The 21,643-nt window shown below is 40.9% G+C and overlaps 1 protein-coding gene and 1 long non-coding RNA gene across 2 annotated transcripts in view; both read left to right on the plus strand.

Annotated features, from left to right (window-relative positions):
• The window catches only part of TRIM24 (tripartite motif containing 24), a 69,125-nt gene that overhangs the window by 17,609 nt on the left and 29,873 nt on the right, over positions 1 to 21,643 (plus strand). Inside the window, exon 2 of the mRNA XM_061444960.1 lies at positions 14,974 to 15,092. Within this exon, the coding sequence (XP_061300944.1) occupies positions 14,974 to 15,092 (119 nt within the window). The remainder of the gene's footprint in view (positions 1 to 14,973; positions 15,093 to 21,643) is intronic.
• LOC133264886 (uncharacterized) lies at positions 1,767 to 14,811 on the plus strand. The gene is made up of 3 exons (XR_009741795.1): positions 1,767 to 2,191; positions 6,121 to 11,763; positions 14,311 to 14,811. It is a non-coding gene; the product is annotated as an uncharacterized LOC133264886 (long non-coding RNA).

Genomic DNA, 21,643 nt, shown 5'->3' on the forward strand with positions numbered 1-21,643 from the left:
AAATAGCCAAGTTACATCAACTAAGGCCTAATGGCTTGGTCTCAGTCATGATGTCTACAGCTGGCACTGTCTTTGGGTCTCCGACATACTTTTTGTTAATGTTAACTGGGCTATCTGTAGTTAAAAGACTTTAACTATATGTGTGACTTGCTCTATTAGTGTTTTCTATTCTGAAATCTTTATAGTTAAAATTTCAAACAAGGTTTCTGTAAAATTGAGGAAAATTGCCTTGTGCAAGCCTAATTAATTCTGTAGATGACTGGGTTTTTTTTTAGATAAAACTAGCTACCAGTTGTTTCCAAGCACTCTGTTAAAGAGAGAGCTCTCTTTCATAAAACTAGTGCATTTTTGACTGATCTGTACTGAAGAAAGGGAACCCTTAAGCCCTTTTTAAAAAAAAAAAAAAATTTTTTTATTAAAATACTTTGCATCTACAAACAAAATTACCCTTTTGGATCTACAAGTGATTATCCAGTGGCTTTATTAAATCATCTCTGAAGCCTGTTCACTACAGTGAAGATGCAAATGAGATGAAACTGGGGCACAGACCAGAGCAGTGTCCTCCTATTGTCTCAGGATGCTTCAGTAGTCTGAAATCTACTCCCAGGAAATTGAGAATTGAGTTGGAAATAATAGTTTCTGCTGTGAATCCATTCTGCTAAATGGCTAGAGTGTTGTGAAGAAGAGTGAGAATGTGCTGTGGTTTCTCCTACTTGTCTAAAATGCAGGCTAGCATTACTTGAAGAGGCATATGCACTGTGAGCCTGTAGGCAGTGAGAATTGTTACAGGCACCATTATTCCCTAATCCAGCTCATTGCATGGCAGCATAAATCTGTGTTAGCACGGTATAGAAATGAATGGGCAGAGGATTCTGCATTGTTACTATTGTTAGCAGTCTGTTGTCCAGGCCTGGTTCAAGCAAAGTCTGAATGTAAGGTTCCACAGCTGCTTGATTTTTATATGAATGGATGTTGCTGCTAAAAAGGCTGGAGGTCTTTCCCCTCTACTCCTCCTATGCAAGAGCCATGTGCTCTTGATCCAACTCACTGTAAAGCTGCATAAACAACTATCCTAGCACGAGGGAGTAGATGAAAATGTGGGTTCTTTTCACTTAGCATCCTCACAATAATAATGATGGACACTGTGGAACTCCTCCCAAGCTAAGTAATATTTTTTCACCTACCCACTGGAGCACTCTGGAAATGCTTGCTCCATAAAAAAAAAGTTTAAAATCTTATAGGATTATTTTGACAAAAACAGACCCTGATGTTTGAGACATTTGAGAGCTTCATTCTTCTGAGAAAAAACAAACAGGTAAGTATGCTTGTAACATCTTACTTCTTGTAGTGATTCCATGTTAGACACAGTTACAAACTGACACATTCAAAATACCAACACTTAAAGCTTAGTGGACTGCCTGCCTAGAATTAGGCTCTCCCACAGCTTGAATCTTACAGAGATGAAAGGAGAAACAGTTTCAAGCCTCACTTCATTCTTGATAGACAAATATTTTCTTCATTTTATACCTTTGAATTAAGGTACTTATGTAACTATTGGTTATTAAGAGAGCAGACTATGCAATTCCTGTTAGGATTCTAAAATTTGAAGTTGTAACCCCATGTAAAATGGGACTTTTCTCAGTGAAAGGCATTTTAACACGTATTATCCCTTGCAGTGTTGACCTTTTGAAGATTCAGGAGGTGCTAAGACTATGGAAGAACTGTACCTATCTAACAAGACATGGTTGTTTTGTTGTGGGTTTGGTTTTTTTTTTGTGGTCTCCACTCCTTGGATGTTTTTCCTTTTTTGATTTATATCCACTAAACCTTGCAGTGCTTCAGGCCCAAACACAATGAAATTTTCAGTTATGTTACGGATGAATCTTGTGAGCTTTTCTTGATTCTCTTTTCCTCTGCAGCTGCCCCATTGTGGTGGGCACTACAGGACTGGAAGCAGGAAGTTACGTTTGATGTGAATAATACTGATGATGGTTAGAACCAGAAAACGGCATTCTTGTTACCACTATAGAAAATGAGATTCTGTAGGAGTGAATATTCTGAATTGGAAGAAATGATGACAAATCAGTTGGCAACTGAATCTTGACTAAAGCTTGTGAGGGAAACAGGGTTTGAAATGAACAGGCAATTGGGGAAGGGCAAGTCCAGTCAAATATGGAACAGCTGACTGAAAGTCACAGAATCCTAAGGGTTGAAAGGGACCTCAAAAGATCATCTAGTCCAACCCTCCTGCAAGAGCAGGGTAACCTAGAGTACATCACGCAGGAACTTGTCCAGGCGGGCCTTGAATATCTCCAACATAGGAGACTCCACAACCCCCCTGGGCAACTGTTCCAATGATCTGTCACTCTCACAGTAAAGAAATTTTTCCTGATGTTCACATGGAACCTCCTATGCTCCAGTTTACACCCATTGCCCCTTGTCCTGTCACTGGGCATCACTGAAAAAAACCTAGCTCCATCATCCTGACACTCACCCTTTACATACTTGTAAACATTGATGAGGTCACCCCTCAGTCTCCTCCAAGCTAAAGAGTCCCAGCTCCCTCAGCCTCTCCTCATAAGAGAGATGTTCCATTCCCTTAATTATCTTTGTAGCTCTGCGCTGGACTCTTTCAAGCAATTCCCTGTCCTTCTTGAACTGAGGGGCCCAGAACTGGACACAATATTCCAGATGCGGCCTCACCAAGGCAGAGTAGAGGGGGAGGAGAACCTCTCTTGAGCTACTAACCACACCCTTTCTAATGCACCCTAGGATGCCATTGCCCTTCTTGGCCATGAGGGCATATTGCTGGCTCATGGCCATCCTCCTATCCACCAGGACCCCCAGGTCCCTTTCCCCTTCACTACTGTCCAGCAGGTCAGCCCCCAACCTGTACTGGTACATGGGATTGTTCTTCCCCAGATGCAAGACTCTACACTTGCCCTTGTTGAATTTCATCAAGTTCCTCTCCGCCCAACTCTCCAACCTGTCCAGGTCTCGCTGAATGGCAGCACAGCCCTCTGGTATGTCAGCCACTCCTCCCAGTTTGGTATCATCAGCAAACTTGCTGAGGGTACATTCAGTTCCCTCATCCAGGTCGTTGATGAAAATATTAAACAGCACTGGTCCCAGCACCGACCCCTGAGGGACTCCGCTAGTCACAGACCTCCAGCTAGATTCTGCCCTATTGACCGCAACTCTCTGCCTTCTTCCTTCCAACCAGTTCTTGATCCACCTCACTACCTGATCATCAAGCCCACACTTCCTTAGCTTATCTGTGAGGATGCTGTGGGAGGCAGTATCAAATGCCTTACTGAAATCAAGAAAAAACACATCTACCGCTCTACCATCATCCATCCACCTAGTTACTTGCTCATAGAAGGCTATAAGGTTGGTCAAACATGACTTCCCCTTGGTAAAGCCATGTTGGCTGCTCTTAATGACCCCCTCATCCTTGATATGCCTAGAGATGGTGTCAAGAATAAGTTGTTCCATCACCTTTCCAGGGATGGAGGTAAGGCTGACCGGTCTATAATTACCTGGGTCCTCCTTCTTGCCCTTCTTATAGACTGGCATGACATTTGCCATCCTCCAATCCTCAGGCACCTCACCTGTTTCCCACGACTTACCAAAGATGATGGAGAGTGGCTCAGCAATGACTTCCGCCAGCTCCCTCAGCACCCGCGGATGTATTCCATCTGGACCCATCGATTTATAGATGTCCAGATTACTTAACTGATCCCTAACCCAATCCTCATCTACCAAAGCAAACTCCTCCTTTATCCTGACTCCTTCTGGGGCTATAGGAATCTGGGTCCCCCGGGGAGAGTCTGCAGGAGTAAAGACAGAGGCAAAGAAGGCATTCAACACCTCTGCCTTCTTTATATCCTCTGTCTTCAGGGCACCCACCTCATGGGCCTATACTGCTTCTTGTGTTAGTTTTATTCGCTATGTATTTGAAGAAGCCCTTTCTATTGTCCTTGACCTGACTTGCCAGATTAAGTTCCAAGGAGTCCTTAGCTGTCCTAATTGCTTCCCTACATTCTCTAACAGCTGTCCTATATTCCTCCCAAGTGGCCAGCCCCTCCTTCCATAATCCATAGATTCTCTTTTTCCGTACAAGTTTGCCCAGCAGTTCCTTGTTTAACCATGCAGGTCTCCTGGCTCCCCTACTTGACTTCCTACTCACTGGGACACTCTGATCCTGAGCTTTGAAGAAGTGGTCCTTGAATGCTGACCGTCTTGAGCCCCTTTACCACCTAGTACCCTTTGCCATGATACTTCCCTTAGCGATTGAAGAGGCCAAAGTTTGCCCTGTGGAAATCCAGAAATGTGGCCTTGCTAGGTATTCTATTCCTCCCACACAAGATCCTAAACTCCACCATCTCATGGTCACTGCAGCCCAGGCTGCCATTGACCATCACTACTTCAGCCAGACCCTCCTTGTTGGTGAGTACCAGATCCAGCAGCACTCCTCTCCTAGTTGGTTCGTCCACCATTTGCATTAAGAAGGTATCATCAATGCACTGGAGGAACCTCCTAGACTGTGAATGACTGGCTGTGTAAGTCTTCCAGCAAATGTCAGGGTAGTTAAAATCCCCCATAAGGACCAAGGCATGTAGTCGTGAGGCTGCTTTCAATTGCCTGTAGAAAGCCTCATCAACTCCTTCGTCCTGATCAGGAGGTCTGTAATAGACCCCCACAACTGTGCCACGCATACCAGCCTGTCCCTTAATTCGTACCCACAGACTTTCCACTTGCTCCTCATCTGCCCCTGGACAGAACTCAATACATTCTAGTCGCTCTTTCACATAAAGAGCAACTCCACCACCTCTCTTTGCTGATCTATCTTTCCTAAAAAGGACATAGCCACCCATGACCACATTCCAGTCATGTGAGCTGTCCCACCATGTCTCTGTAATTGCCACCAGGTCATAACCATTAGACCGCACACAGACTTCTAACTCCTCCTGTTTATTCCCCATGCTGCGTGCATTGGTGTACAGACATTCCAGGGAGTGAGCAGAGCACGCTAGTGGCACCCTTGGAAGGCGGGAGGCCTTCTGGTCTTAATTAATACTAGAACATTGCCCCACTAGTTCAAACCCAGCTACAACCCCCTCGCACTTTGAATCTAACCTAGAGCTCTGTGAGTGAGCTCTCCTAACTCTTGCCCTGGTACCCTTTTTCCCCTGCAGGACAGGGTTTAAACAACTACCCTTTCCCTCAAATGAAACAATAGATTGAGAGTTCTCCCTAGTCTGCCATTCTTCAAGCCCTAGCATGTTTCTCTTGGGCTTGTCCCCAACAGGCCCAGTTATCTCCCCTTCCCCCTTCCTACCTAGTTTAAAGCGCTGTCAATGAGCCCTGCTAACTCCTGTCCCAGAAACCTCCCCCTCTGGGACTGATGTATCCCACCTGCCACCAGCAAACCAGGTGTCTCATATAGCAGCCCATGATTGAAAAACCCAAATCCCTGCCTTTGGCACCAGTCCCATAGCCATACATTAATCTGCAGTCTCTTCCTATTTATCACTTCACCTTTGCTTGTAACAGGTATGGAGGCAAACACCACTTGTGCTCCAGACCCTCTAACCGGCCGTCCCAGGGCCCTGAAGTCTCTTCATTGCCCTTGCCCTGCTTGTAATAATTTCATCACTGCCAACCTGAAAAACCAGCAGCAGATAGTAGTCAGAGGGCTGCCCCAGATCAGAGAGTTTCCTTTTAACATCTCCAATCCGAGCCCCAGGTAGGCAGCAGACTTCCCTGTGGGATGGATCAAGTTGACAAATGGGCCCTTCTGTTCCCCTCAGAAGGGAGTCACCCACCACAATTACTCTTCTTCTTCGTTGAGGAAGTTCTAAGGCATGGGAGTGAGTGACAAGCCCTAGGTGACTCACTAGATGGATCTATCCCTCCATCTCCATTTAGCTGGTCCTGTAGTTCCAAGACCTCATACCTGTTACTCAAGGGCAACTGGGAGGAAGGAAGGGATTGTGAGGGTTTTCGCTTACCTCTCCGAGGAGGGACCTCCCTCCATACTTTCTTGTCCCTTAAGTTTACTCCTTCTATCTGATGGTAGGAGGGAAGGGGATCTATCACTTCTTCAACCACAAAAAGTCCCTGGTTAACTACTCCTGTAGCTGCTGTGCTGTGCTGGAGTCACCACTGGATCCTCTTTGGTGTTTGTTTCCTTTAAACTGCAGGATGTAGATGGTGTTAGGTGATGCTACTTTAGGCAATTTTAGGAAAATGTAAGGTCACCCTTCCTCAATTCCCCATTCCCCCCCACTCTAAGGAAAAACAGGAAAGGTAGTTGATCTCAACTTGCTTCCTTTTATAAGTTATACTAGATCTGGTTTTCTGAGATATTCCTTGTGTCTCTAGATTGTAGTGCAACATCAGGCATTCTGAAAGGAAATGACACTAAAAATGCCAAGTGTCAACTCTATTTTTGGGAATTTTTTATCATAGCAAGTTATCTTTAAGAGAACCATCAGGAAAGAAAATTACTTTGTTCACTAAAATATAACGTTGTCTTGGAAGTCTCCTAAATATATTGTTCAGTTCACACACAAATATCTCAAAGCTCTTTAGAGCTGGTTGGATCAAGAATTACTTGAGCATTGGAACATTAATGTGGAATTAGAGGTCTTCCTCACTCCTGATTTAATCAGGATAAACAGTAGAGCATCAGCATCCAGGAACATGCTTAACCTGAACAAGGTTAGCCAGAACGCTAACCTGAATCTGATGTTGTTTCTACTGCTAGTGCATTATAATTTATCTGACAATGTTTAAATAAAGGTACTGGGTTTTTTTTCCTCTTTTGTGAGGATACTAGGTTTGGGCTTACTTGGTAATGTACTTGGCAGTACCTTAGCAGTTAGTAGTTGGGAAATGAACAATAAGTTTGGGGAATTTTTCTTTAAAGCAGTAATGTAGTTCTTGTTCTGATGTCATAGTATGCTTCTCTTATAGTTTCATTAGATGATGAATGATTGTCCTTACCAATTTATATAAGAAATCAACTAAATGGCTTTTAATATCCTGCTACTCAGAATTTGAATCTTCTTGAACAGACCATAATAGAATAGCAAGGGTTCCCAACCTTGAAAGGACTGAAATAAATTGTGATATAATTTTCAGAAAGCAGGTGTCTTGAAACAAGTGGAAGTAAGTGCTGGCAATAAGATTAAGCATGTTTAGAAAGCGATTGTATGATTGCTTCCAAACACTTCAGAAAAACCCAAAAAGGGTTCCCTTGTTACAGTAGGAAAGTGCAGAGGGACTCAGTGGAACAAATGGTAACTAATTCAGAGGTAAATTTAGGAATGCCATTCTATGCATGCTTAAGGAACAGTTAAAAATGTAATTAAATGTTTATTAGGAAAAATGGCATACCAATGAACATTAAAAGCAAATACATATATTGAATGTAGTAAGAAAACGCTGGATGCTGCAGCTTTATTAAAGCTGCCTTTGTGTTGCATTCCTTCTTCCTGTATGTTACTGTAACCCTTTAATGAAATACAAGCATAAATATCTTTGGAAAATACCACTGTCCTTTAGGTTGTTCAAAAAAAGTTAGTTAATTGCTTGCTACAGCACCTGTTGGCTTGTTAGCAAAAAGCTCTTGTGTGTTCCTGTGTTGGCTTCAGCCATCTGTCTTTATACTGTCAGTTATGATTTTAAACCAGCTTTACTTTTTATGCATCTAAAGAAGTCAAACTCCTCTATCAGGACTTGTAGTAGGCTGGGGAGTGCAGTAATGCTTAGTGTGCAGTGTTGTGTTTTGTTACTACCACTGTATCTAGGAGAGGCATACTTGTCCATGGTCTTGAGTTAAGCCTTTGTACTGGAAAATTGGATGAGGAAAAAAGGGTTTCAAACAAGGTCTGTGGTTCGTATATCAAATTATCTCTGTACATACAAAATACATTATCAGCAACAGGATTTGAGATAGTAGGGATAAAACTATTTAAACTGTCAACTCATTAGTGTGTTGATATTTATTGTACAGCATTTCCATTTTTATGAAATAGATTTGGATGGTGAGAAATGAACACAAAAATAAAATCTAAAAACCCGATTGCCTTGCCCCTCACACGTCTCTTCACTCTTTCATTCCCAAATTTACCTCCTCAAGTGGTAGAGTGGGGATGGGAAATGGGGGTTGTGGTCAGTTCATTGCAATTCTTCTCTGCCACTTCATCCTCCACCCACTTGTTCCTGTCTCCAGTGTGGGGTCTCTTCACAGAATACTGTCCTTCAAGACCTTCTCCAGCATGGGTCCTCTCCGTGGGGTACAGTCCTTCAGGAGCAGGCTGCTCTAGTGTGGGTCCACTGTATGCTGCAAGTTCCTGCCACAAAACCTCCTCTGGCATGAGCTTTCCACAGACTGCAGCCTCCTTCAGCATATATCCACCTCCTGCAGCCTGGGGACCTCCACAGGAGACACAGCCTGCCTCACCATGGTCTGCTCATTAGGCTGCAGGGGAATCTCTGGCACCTGAAGCACCTTCTCCCCACCTTCTGCACTGACCTGATCTCTGCAGGGCTGTTTCTTTCAGTTCCTTCTAACTCTCCCAGTGCTGTTGCAGTTTTTTACCCTTAATCACCCACACAGAGGTGCCACCAGTGTTGCTGACGAATTCAGCTTTGGCCAATGGTGGGTCCATCTCAGAGCCAGCTGGAATTGGCTCTATCTGACATGGGGGCTGCCTCAGCGTCTTCTCCCAGAGTACACCCCTGCAGCTCCCTCTTGCCCCTGTTACCAAACCATGGATATATGAACGCAATGCACTGTGTTGCTTGCCCAAACATTATTCTGAAAGAGGACTCTGCACATGAAAAAACCTGACTGTTATGCGTCATCCTCAGAAACTGAACAAATCCAGTAACTTTCCTTTTCCTAATATTTCTTGTTTATAAATCTCTGCAGCTTGGTGTTTACAGGTGTGTGCTCTTAGGGTTGTGCTGATGCGTTTTCAGCTGTAAGCAAATGCCATCAGATCTGTGATAGTTGACACCTGTACTTTTTGTATTGGATGCATGGCTGAAAACTTTGCTTGTCCTATATGTAGTTTTATCATTTTGTACAAAAAACTGAATTCTGCAACTATTATTGCAAAGTAAGAATTCACTTGAAAATTATGATTTGCGAAAAAAGCTTTAGTACTTGATTATGACCGGTAATGCTGACAAAGTCAGTAAAATGCTGATGTTAAAACGGAGATATGTTTGTCTATGAGTTCTGATAACTTAGAGCATGTGTCTTTCCTTGAATGTAATCGGTGTTCCTTTTTAACCTTTAAATGTATTGTTTTCATATTTACTCAAGTTTTCCACTTAATTCCAGAATAGTCATTGTCTTTCATCTCCAGTTTTCTAAGTTCTCAATTCAGGGTTCATTGTAAACCATAGTTTTCTTTCCCAGTAACTTAGTGTCTCTCTTAGTTACATGGGTTCTGGTGAGCTGCCAGCTCCTCACCATGTTCTGCAGGACTGTGGCGATCACGCAGCACACTTCATTGTACTATTTGTTTACTGATAAGGAGCATGGATAGAAATTCCAGTGTCTCTAGGTGGCTAGACTGAAGTTCTGAAACAAATCTGCATGAGTTTGTTAGGCACTGTTGCTTGCCATGAGCCTTTCTGTCTCAAAAGCACCATGCATGAAAGCATGTGTACAGAGCACCCTGCTTGTACCTTCCATTTCTGATGTGGAGAGTGGAGAGGAAAAGACCACACATGGTTTATATTCTTCAGTACGTTACTGAAAAAGCCTTGGATACATTAGAAACGGTAGATAAGGACCTGAAAGAAATACTGCCTGACAAATTTGCATTTTACATTTTGTGCCAAAAAGGCCTTTGTTGCCAGCTGTGTGCCTAGCAATGTAAGCTGGCTGTAACACACTGAGATCATGATACTAGGTATTTTCACTTAAACCCATGATGCTGAGGTTGACTAAACCTAGTTTAAAACTGATTTGTGTAGCAGTCATCAATCCAGGATCAGAACAAAAGCAAATTTACCCACACACAGTTGCAGAATAAAACCTTGACTTAAGGGTAGACAGCGTAAGGAATTCTAGAAAAAGTTTCAAGAGGATTTGAGAGATTTGGGCAGTTTTCCTTTTCTCCTTCTCTCATCTCAGTCTAGAATTTGTCATCTATTGAACACGTAGTTGGCAGTATTCTGTTGGTGAGCATGCAGATTAAACATTTGATTTACATTAACACTTTTCCTAACTTGTACCCTGCCCCTTCCTTGCTCACCATGTTTTCAATTTGAGCTGATTTATAAGCAGTGGTTAAACCATGACATCAGCTTAATAGAACTAATCTGTTTCAGTGGTTCCATGTTTAATCTTCAGTGGCAGTGTTGGCTTTTTCCCATCCTCATCCTGCTTCTCATGTTGCTTCAGTGTAAACAGCAGTGCATTTGGTCAGTGAAGCAGACTGGGGACTGAAGGTGATGCTTGGGAGAGCTGGAGAAATACATCCATGTTTGAATCAGTTTGCCTGTCTCATTCTTTCTCTATATCCAGCTCCCAAACACAAGCAAAGACTGGCCCAGTCACTTACGCTGACACAGAGCACTGTGCTTTGTCAGGGTCAGGAATAAGCAGTGGAGGAACAGAGGGCAATTTGTGATAGGCACTATTGAAAAATATAAAAAATAGTCTTTTTCAGCAAGCATGTATCTTGAATATTAAGAGGTTTGTTCACTGTTGACTGTGGTAAATTGATTTGCTTAATAAAAGGAGGAATACCGTCATTGGAGTTCTACTACCTGATACACCAGAATTGGACTTCTTAATTATCCTTCATGATGATGGTATAAAAATTTTACAAGGGTTTTAACCAAAACTACAGACTTTCTATCAAAGGAAGCTACACAAATATGTATTGAAATGCAGACTTGCAAAACAGCAATTATAATGAAAGCAGGCTTAACATCGTAGCCTTCAGATAAAATACCTTCTTGTATGCAAGTGATGAAAACTACCAGCTAAATTTTCAGAGTGAAGACCTAATTTAGTAAAACTGGTGGACTTTTATTAGAGAATTGCTTTCTAGTGGGTTGGCCAGTTAAATCTCTAGCATGCGTTGGAAGAACGTAATGAAAAAGTTACTTAAATCTTGTATGATGCACTTAGAGTAAGGAATTAAGTTCTGCAGAAAACAAAATGTTTGAGTAGTTTCTTTCTTCTACATTTTATTATAAAAGTGAAGCAGGAACAGAATTAAGCCCATTCAGGTTTAGTTAAATATGCAAGTGATGAATTATATACTAGTGTTAAATTCCCTGAGTTAAACGGTGCTTCTGATTTCCTTTAAGGCCCTACGATTGTGCCTTCTCTCAAATGGCAGCTGTATGTCTAGAATCAATCTCTAGACTCGTGACTATTCTACTGTTAGCTTTGCATGGTGACTTCCACCTCTTAAGTGATTATTTTAACCTAACTTAGTTTCAATTAGCTTTTTTTGGGAGTTAATGACTGTGATAATTCTCTTAAAGCAAGATGTTAATGCATAGAGATTTTCCTTGGATGATTAACAAGCCTCAGTGCTAATAAGACGTTCTGTTTTCTGCTGCTAGGAAAAGTGTCTACTTTAAAATGTTTGTATAGATCTTTTCCATTTCAGTCTGTTCTACTCATTGTTAAACCCCAAGTTTTGACCTTGACTTTGTCCTTTTTATTCTCTTGAGAAAATTATTCATTGTTTAAGCCTTTGCATTACATCGAGTGATGTCACACCCGAGTGATGCCTAGTGCAGAATGTCAAACAGACCACCACCTTGTGCATTGCAAACTTAACTTCCACTTCGAGCCCAAACCTAAGAGGGGCAGCATTCCGTGGAAGAGGCTCAATGTTAATAATCTCCAAATAGCTGCAGTGAGGGACAGCTTTCAGGCTAACCTTCAAACTAGGCTTGAAGATCAGCTTATAGATCCTGAAGCGCTTTGGCAACATACTAAAAATAGCATCCTGCAGTCCTCTGTAGAATCCATTGGGTTCTCTTTAAAAAAAAAAAAAACAAAACAAAGACTGGTTTGACGATAGCACCCAGGAGGTCCAGGAATTGCTGACGAGATCTGCTCATCAAGCACACCTCACTCAGCCACTTTGCCATGTAAGAAAAGCAGCCTTTTGTCTTGTTTGTAGCAAACTCCAACAGAAACTTGAAAACATCCAGAACAAGTGGTGGCTCAACCTAGCAGAAAAGACTCAATTATGTGCAGATTTGGGTGACCACAGAGGATTCTATGAGGCTCTGAAAGCAGTGTATGGACCAACATTTCAGGTTCAAAGCCCCTTACTTAGTGCAGATGGCCAAATGCTTCTTACAGATAAAATCTCCATCCTGAATCGTTGGTCTGAACATTTTCAAACACTCTTTAGTGCTAACCGTGTAGTCCAAGGCAAAGGAATCCAGCACATTCTACAACAACCGCTGAAAAATGAATTGGATTTAGCCCCTACTATGGGAGAGACTCTTAAGGCTCTACAGCAGGTGAAAACTGGCAAGGCAGCTGGGGTTGACAGAATCCCACCTGAAGTCTGGAAGCATGGAGGCCAAGCATTTAATGCTAAATTTCACGAGCTAGTTGTGTGCTGTTGGGACCAAGGTAAATTACCATCAGATTTTCCTGATGCAATCATCATCACTCTGTATAAGAAAAAAGGTGTAAAGTCAGACTGCTCAAGCTACCGAGGTATAACTCTGCTCTCCATTGCTGGAAAAATTTGTGCAAGATTACTGTCGAACAGACTAGTACCCGCTATCGCAGAAGAACTTCTACCTGAAAGTCAGTGTGGTTTCAGAGCTAATAGAAGTACCACAGACATGGTATTTGTTCAGACAACTGCAAGAAAAGTGCAGAGAACAGAATAAGGGGCTCTATGTAACTTCCGTTGACCTCACCAAAGCATTTGACACTATGAGCAGAGAAGGCCTGTGGCTGATCTTGGAATTTTGGCTGATTAAGTTGTCCCCCAAGTTCTTCAAAATAATTATTCTGTTGCATGAGGATCAGCAAGGGCAAGTCAGATATGGCGATGCACTCTCTGAGCCCTTCCCAATAACCAAAGGTGTGAAACAAGGTTGCGTTCTCTCACCAACTTTATTCACAGTCTTCCTCAGCCTGATGCTCCAGAGGGCTACGGTAGACCTCGATGGACAAAACGGCATTTATATTCGATATCGTACTGATGGTAGCCTATTCAATCTAAGGCGACTGAAGGCCCACACTAAGACCGTAAATCATCTGGTCCGTGAACTGCATTTTGCTGACGATGCCGCCCTTGTCGCCCACACAGAAGCAGATCTGCAGCGTTTAACATCTTGCTTTGCAGAGGCGGCTGAGCTTTTTGGACTGGAAGTCAGCTTGAAGAAGACAGTAGTTCTCTACCAACCTGCACCACAAGAAGATTACCATCATCCCCACATTACCATTGGCAAGTCAGAGCTTAAGTCAGTTCAGCAGTTCAGCTCTCTGGAAAGCATTATTTCCTCAAATACCACGATCGACAAAGAGATAGACAACAGAATAGCAAAGGCACATAGAGCCTTCGGAAAACTCCATAAAAGAGTCTGGTGCAATAAACACCTGAAGAAAGGTACAAAGATTAGTGTCTATAGAGCCATTGTGCTGTCTACTCTTTTATATGGGTCTGAATCATGGTTCATCTACTGTCATCACCTGCGACTCCTTGAACGCTTTCATCAGCGTTGCCTCCGTACAATTCTAAACATCCATTGGACTGACTGTGTGTCAAATGTTACTGACCTCGAACAGGCAGGAGTCACCAGTATTGAGGCCATATTGCTGAAATTGCAGCTGCATTGGGCAGGGCACGTCTCTAGGATGAAGGATCACCACCTCCCTAAGATAACATTTTAAGGTGAACTTGCCACCGGTTGCCGCAAGAGAAGTGCCCCAAAGAAGAGATATAACGACTCCCTGAAACAGTACCTTAGCCTTGGCCATATTGACTACCATCAGTGGTCCGCCTTGGCCTCCAATTGGGAGACTTGGAGACGCACCATACATAGTGCCACTGACTCCTTTGAGAACTCACGCAGAACTAGTCTCGAGGAGAAAAGGCAAAGTAGAAAGAATCGCGCCCCGCCTATACCACCCAAGGAGACCTTTTGTTGTGCTTTTTGCAGCCGGATTTGCCTATCTCACATTGGCCTTTTCAGTCATCAGCGTGTTTGTAGTAAGCATGGCTAAAGCCCTTCCCAAATCTTTGTTTGTGAAGTCAAGCCATGATGATGATGACTGGTTCTCAGGTCTTTCTTCAACCTGGAGTCTAATGTTATTGTCTTAGAATTATTCCCCAGTGTGTCTTGCAGAGGAGTGGAGGGAGATGACTGTGTTTGCTTATTCTTATGTCTGTTGTGCTTGTTTTCCCTTGCTTAGTATAAAGATACTCACAATGTTAATACAGGTCTGTTCTTCCTCTATAGAACTTGCCTCATTTATTATGAAATTGAAATAATAATGAAAATAAAATTTCTTACATTTCATTTCCTCATATTATGTAGTTGGAAGTCAGTCATTTCACACTGCTGGTGTGTATGTAATAGTGTCACTAATACTCCACACTAATATGTGTTTACTTTAATCAATTCTGTAACAAATTTTCAAACGGAATAGTTTCCCTTTAGAGAAAAGGAATTAATGTTCTGTAAGATTATGGCAAGTACTTTATAGGAAAGAAACAAAAAGGTGCTTGACCTTGGTTGAAAGAACACACCATGAGGGAATAACATGTAAAGGTTACTTCAGTGATAAATGTGAATTAGCTGCTTTTACTCACATCTTATTCACAAGAAGGTATTAAAACATCCTTTTAAAGATTTATCCTTACAAGCTGTCTTTGAAGTTGTTTGATATATCTTAAGTTGTCTTAAGTTGCACAACCATAATCAGTTTTTATTTTTTTTCCCCAGTTGGTGTTATCCGCTGTCCAATTTGTGGTCAGGAATGTGCAGAGAGACACATCATAGATAACTTTTTTGTGAAGGATACCACAGAGGTTCCCAGTAGCACAGTTGAGAAATCAAATCAGGTAAGTTCATTAACATGTAATCAACACCTTTTGGATGTGTATGAGTAGCCTTGACTGCTTGCTGTGTGGCCTTTTTGCTGTTTATAAGCAGAAAAATACTTCAAGTGCTTAGTCATCACATGGGGTAGCTACTCTAAAAAACCAGTTAAAATTGATGAAAGCACATGTGAAGAAGTGGTTTTCTTACTCTGAACTATTTTTAATTGTTGATACAAGATTATATTGCTTGGTATTGTTGATACTGTAAGTAAGGGGTGGGCATAAGAGTGGAAGTTCCTATACTTAGGACAGGGCACTTAAAGCGCTTTTTGAAACAGAAACCTGAGCAACACTGTATTAAGGGATCCCAGTGTAAAATGGAATCCTCTAGTTAAATCGGCCTTTTTTTTTTTTTTTTTTAAATCTCATCACTGACAAAGCATAGCACTAAATAGAGGCTCAGACTTCTAACTGAGGAAGATGGTATGTTGTAGTGGTTTCTTGCTTTTCTTATGTAGGTAGCTTATTGTTCCTTTTGTAGTCAAATAATAGCCATCTCATAAAACCAGAACCTGCTTATCTGGAAGAATAGTAATACTGGGTTTTTCCTCATGATGGTTTTTTGGGAGAAGAGTGCTAATGTGGAAGCAGTACCAAATGAATAAATCACGTCTCTATAGTATCACAGTTTAGCTATTTCTGGTAACAAAATATTGCATGTCTTCATTTTTAGCTAGTAACAGAGTATGTCAAGTATTTCTTTACTCATAAACTTTTTATTGAACTCTAGGAACTTACTGTAAATCAGCTTCTTTAAATGTTGCTGCATTCTTCATAATAATAGTACACAGGGTTGCTATGTCAACGTGGCTTGCATTTCAACTCTTCCTCCAACATTTGGATGGTGGTCTCCTTTTATTTTGAAAATGCCTCTTTTTAGTTTTCTGCTTGAGACCTGTACCACTGGCTCCAGATCCATTTGTCTTGGGGGCAGCTTCTTACAGGTCATCTATTATGTACTCTGCTTCTCTCAAAGCTTAACTGGAATTTGTGCTTACATCTATAAATGAGTATGTCACTCAGGAACAGGTGACAGCACCTAGTCAGGTTTGTGATACAAGCTCACTGATGATTAAGGGCATAAATTTTGTCATAATCTCTGAGGAAGAGGAATTAACTTACGTCTAAAAATCATTAATCTGCATTCAGCTTATAAGGAGCTTTACAGCTGGATTTGTGAGAAATGATAGACCCTACCAGAAATTGAATCTTATTTGGGAGTTGCCAGAAGTACAAGCAGTGTTCTCTTAATGTAGGACAGCTTTTTGCATTTGTGTGTGTTTTGGTTTGTTGTGGGGTTTTTTCCTTGTTTTATTTGGGGTTTGGTTTGCTTGTTTTGGTTTTGTTTGTTTTTCCTCCTGGATTTTGCAGGAAAACATCTGAGTTTTGGAGGTGGTTGTGAGATTTACACAAGTTCTCTCAATACTCTAACAGTAAGGCTGAGAAAATTAATAGTCCATCTTGTATTGAAAATTTGATCAGAACTTTTTTAGAGACTTTAAAATCAGGAAGAAAAAAAAAGATAAAAAATAACTTTGTTATGCAGCAGCAGTCCTGAACTTTTTTTTGGGCCTGTGCCATAACCTCTGCTCAGTTATGTAACAAGTCCTCTAAGATGTTTCTCTGGGGAAGGATGATGGAAGTACAATTATTTTTCCTGCGTTTAATCACAAAGTTGGGTTGTGAGGTGGTTTGTTTGGGTTTTTTTTTTCCTACTTTCAGCGAAAGTTACGTGGGCAGTTGATGCCTTTGAGACTTGGATAAGCAACTGAAAATTCAAGAAGGGTTCTTTATATTCTTGATCATAATAATATATGTTGATCATAATCATGTACAACTGGATGGACTCCAGTGGGTCATAGCATGTCAAAAGTTGGTGTATGTGCCAAACTCAGTCAGTGATGTCAGGGTAAATCAGGCGCTTCCTTGGAATTGAGGGAAATGTCTTTTTTGTTTACCTTTTGGATCTTGATCTGCTGGAGGCAAATACAGAGAAATTCCACGTATTTCAGCAGCTGTTGTGGAATCATCCATTGTGTAAGCAAACGTCAGGGAGGTTCTTCAAAGCATTTGTGTTTCCTGATGTTCCCTCCTCAGACTTCTGTTTACCCTTCCATGTTTGTTTCTCTCTCTCCCTAACAAAAACCAGCATGCTTGCCATTCAGAAAGCATGTCTGTTCTTCAGCTAAATTCCCTGGCTGAACTCTGCATACTTTCTGCAGCAGTTGAAGGCAGACCAGCACACTTGCTGACCTTTTTTTTGGTTTGGAGTTTGGTTTGGTTTGTTTTAAATGGAGCTAGATGATTTGTGAGATACCTGCCAAGTAAGTGTGTGCCTTACCTCCTGGAATTGAATGATACGTAGTTCTGTTTTGTTTGAGTAGATTTATTTTGGTCTGGTAATGAAGTTATTTTGGACTTTCACGTTGGAACAAAAGGAGAAAAAAAAAAAAGCTGCACCATTCTATAAAGCTCCCTGTGTGGAATAGTGAAGTTAATAATACTTAAATAGATCAGTGTCTTGTTCAACGGTACTGTTAGGAGGTTTAAGGCAGGAGCATCCTTCTAATTGGCCTGTCTTGTTTTGTCTTGGAAGGAGCAAAGAGAAATGAGAAAAAAATGCGAGTAGGAAGGTGGGGAACAGATCAGAGGAATTGAAGTGGAAAAGATACTGAGACTTGCAGGGAGTACTGGATGACGGATCATCCAAATTCTTTGGCTATTTTATAGACATTTTCTACTGAGATAGACATTTTATAGACATTTTCTACTGGTTAGTTTGGCTTTGATAGTTTAGTAGCTTTAGCGGGATGCTGAAGAAATTGGAATTGGAGGTAAGCTGTAGGTTTTCTGCAAGTGACATGGTGGCTTAGAACCACTGGTCCATATCTATGAGTAGCCTGTGTATGTGTGTTGTCAGGAAAGACTGGTTTATTTCAATTCAAGACAGCAGAAAAAAACCCACCCCCCTTTCAAATTCAGTGATCAGTTGTTTCAGTTCTAAAAGGGTACTAATGCTAAAATATCATGAAATATCATGGAGCCTGGCACTGTGGGATAAGAATAATAACTAGAACCCATGAACGTGCTATCCATCTGTCTAAAATCATGTTTATCTTATCTGAGCCTGATTTTGGCAGTTTAGTACTCTGCTTACATAGCTATGCTTTCTAGCAATTACTGCTGCAAACTTCAGTGGCAAAAGAAGTAAGCATAAAGAAAGTGTAAAACTCCCTAGTATGTGTTCTGCAAGGAATTTCCTTGGCTAACATTAGAGAACATTAAGGATTTTGTGCTGGCTATTAGCATAGTAAGCTTTCCAGAAGAAGAGAGACTAACGGGAAATGCATTTGTGATCTTTCTCAAAGAATCACTGTAGGTTGTAGGCAGCTGGAACTTAAATACTTGGGAAGAGCAGATCCTTTATATTTTTTTCACTTTATGATTTACTAAAAGTCTCAGCAAAAGTATTGAATGCTGGAGAGAAGTTCAAAAATAAATTAATTAGACTTGATTCATGAAATTGAATGCAAAGGATTTTCAAGCCCAGGAGATGTTACTGAAGCAAATTCTAAATTTGAATAAGACTAAAGGGTGGACAAGTGAAGGAAATCTAGGAACTTAACAGAAGAAAATTGTTTAATGGATGTGGAAAGCCATGAAAGTAAAAATGCAAAGTGTGAGATTGATGCAGAAGATCATAGTGATAACTGATGTTGCTGCAGCATATAGAGTAATGTGTTTTAGTTTAGGTCCTAATTCTTACAGCTTCTGTGTCCAAAAGAGATCATATGTAAAATTATTTTTGATAGTAAGAACACTTTCTGTATCTTTACCAGTTACTGACCTGAGAGTTTGAAATGTTGTAGTAGGAATGAGGAACAGTTGGACTTTGTGAGATACTGGGAATGTACTAACAGAACAAGGTACAAGTCCAGATGTCTTCCTAGATCTGGATAGTAAGACAGCAAGTCTGACTGGCATAATAGGGTAATTAATGAGGACAATTTAGAACAAAAAATTTACCTGGTTTTGTATGGTGCCATCCATGTATTCTTCCACCATGTATTCTTCCAAAGAACTGGTATGCTAAATAGCTTATCAAAGCTGTAGCCATGCCCACTGGCAGTGAGTAATATACTCAAGTCATGATAAGGTTTTGTTGTGCTTCAAAGAGAAGCAGCTGATGATTAGATATAGGGGAAAGGACAATATGTTGATCAGGATTCATGCATTTTTGAGACATCAGCATGTGGTTCGTATTAGAGTTACATATGGGGTGGCTGTCCCAGGTGCTATCTTTGGTAATTGTGTGTGTGCCGTGAGGTAATTATGTAACTATTAGCATCAATGTTTTTTGGATCTGCTGTAGTTTAACCCCAGCTGGCATCTAAGGACCACACAGCTGCTCACTCATTCCCATCTTCCCCTGGTGGGATGGGGAGGAGAATCAGAAAAAGGTAAAATTCATGGGTTGAGATAAGAATAGTTTAATAATGGAAATGATAATGAAAAGGAGAGAATGAAAGAGGAATAAAACCCAATAAACACAAGTGATGCACAGTACAATTCCTCACCCCCTACTGACAGATGCCCATTCCATCCTTGAGAATGATCTCCCTTCCAGGTAACTCCTCCCAGTTTATATACTGGGCATGATGTGCTGTAGCCCCTTTGGCTAGTTTGGGTCAGTTGTCCTCTCTCTGCTTCCTCCTGGCTTCTTGTGCCCCTACTAACTGGTAGAGCATGAGAGACTGAAAAGTCCTTGATCAGAGTTTAAGCATTACTTAGCATCGATGTGTTATCAGTGTTGTTCTCAGACTAAAGCCAGAACTTAGAACTGTACCAGCTATTAGGAAGAAAATTAACTATCCCAGCCAAAACCAGGGCAGTATCCAATGAAGGAAACAATTGAGTCTAATTTACGCTGATGAAGCTTGGAATGTTAGTTCACGGAATATTCCACTGGACTACTTTGCTCTTTTCCTTTGAAACTCAGAAACCTTTGCTTGCTCATTTAATCTCTTTAATACTCAAAGTATATTTATTTGAAAGAGTGGTTAGTTACTATAGTAGTTGAAAAGACAGTTTTATTATCTCAACTCCTTGCATGTAATTCTGTTTTTAAGTAAATATATAAGCTTTTACAACAGAAAAAATGGTACTTACCTGCAACATGCTGAGTAATTTCAGCTTTCGTTACATTTGAATGAAGGCTGAATGAATACTTCCCGGGGTTATAAATACTAGAACTAGTAACTGAATTAAATATAATTACAAGGGAAACTCAATTAAAAATAAATATCTGTCCAACCAGAATAAAGGCTTACAGGTTAACTAGGGAGAGTTTTCTTTGAAATCACTGAAGCATTGCTTGTATGACTCACAAAAATAAGAATGAAATAAGTTTTGTGTTTTGTAAGACCACAGCAAATACTTGTAGTAATTGTACTTCATGTACTTTGGCTATATGACTTATTGTAATAACTAAGAGTTCTCTAGCAAAATCCAAGGTATATCTGGAAATGGGTATTTCAAATAAGAAGTGAGTAGAATGGAATCTAGTTTCTACCTAGAAGGCATAGCTATTTTGACAGCATGAGTTACGATGTCTGTGAAAAATTGTAGAAATGACTCTTTTCCACTTGATGTATAAAGCTGGAGTATATATATATTTGAGACTATAAAGGAGGAATTGCAGTTCATTTGGCACCGCCTGATTATTGGTTACTGAATGACAGCCTTCATTCTAACTATAGCAGGTCAAACCAGTTGAAAAAAGCCCCTGAAGCATATCGAAAAAAGAAAATAGATGAAGGTCTTGGAATCTAGGAGGAATGACTAACTTCAAAAATCTTTTGAACTTACTTAAATGCCCTGGCATGTAGCAAGTTTATTTGCCCAAGTTTGCTAAAGGTGACCTGGAAAGGCTGATCTGGGTTTTGGTTTGTTTGTTGGTTTTTTTTTTCTGCATTTCTTATATTACTATTATTTTTAATTGGGCTCCTGCCTCTTTCTTCTCCCCACCACTGGTTTTTGTTTTGTCTTTGTTTTGCTTTTTTTGGTTTAGAGAATGCCTGAAGTACTTTTTTTGTTCTGTTGGTTTGTTTTGGGTTTTTTTTTGTTGTTTGTGTTTTATTTGTCTTTTTCTTTATTTTGTTTTCACTGTTGGGGTTTTTTTTGCACTGGAAAAACAAATACCCAATCCCTCACTCTCCACTCTAGCTTGCAAAACTACCTCTGGTTATCTGAGGGCATAGCACAATCAAACCTCTCTGTCAACAAGGCCAATTTCACTTGTCTTGCAACTGTTCACTGCAGTGGTGATGTAACCCAGCCTTGGGCTACAGTGGTGTAATCGGTCCGGTTGCACACCACAGTCTTGCAGAGGGTTGCGTTGGTGCACCTGGGGAGAAGATGACTGGTGAAGGAGAAGGGAGGGGATTTCTTTCATAGGATTTCCTGCCAGAGAAAATGTACCATTGCAGTAATGCTTCAGTGTACCTGCTTGT

This window comes from Pezoporus flaviventris, unplaced genomic scaffold (assembly GCF_033815535.1).
Source record: "Pezoporus flaviventris isolate CSIRO_AGI_PZ_B2104156 unplaced genomic scaffold, CSIRO_AGI_Pfla_v1 ptg000002l, whole genome shotgun sequence".
NCBI classification, from domain to species: domain Eukaryota; kingdom Metazoa; phylum Chordata; class Aves; order Psittaciformes; family Psittacidae; genus Pezoporus; species Pezoporus flaviventris.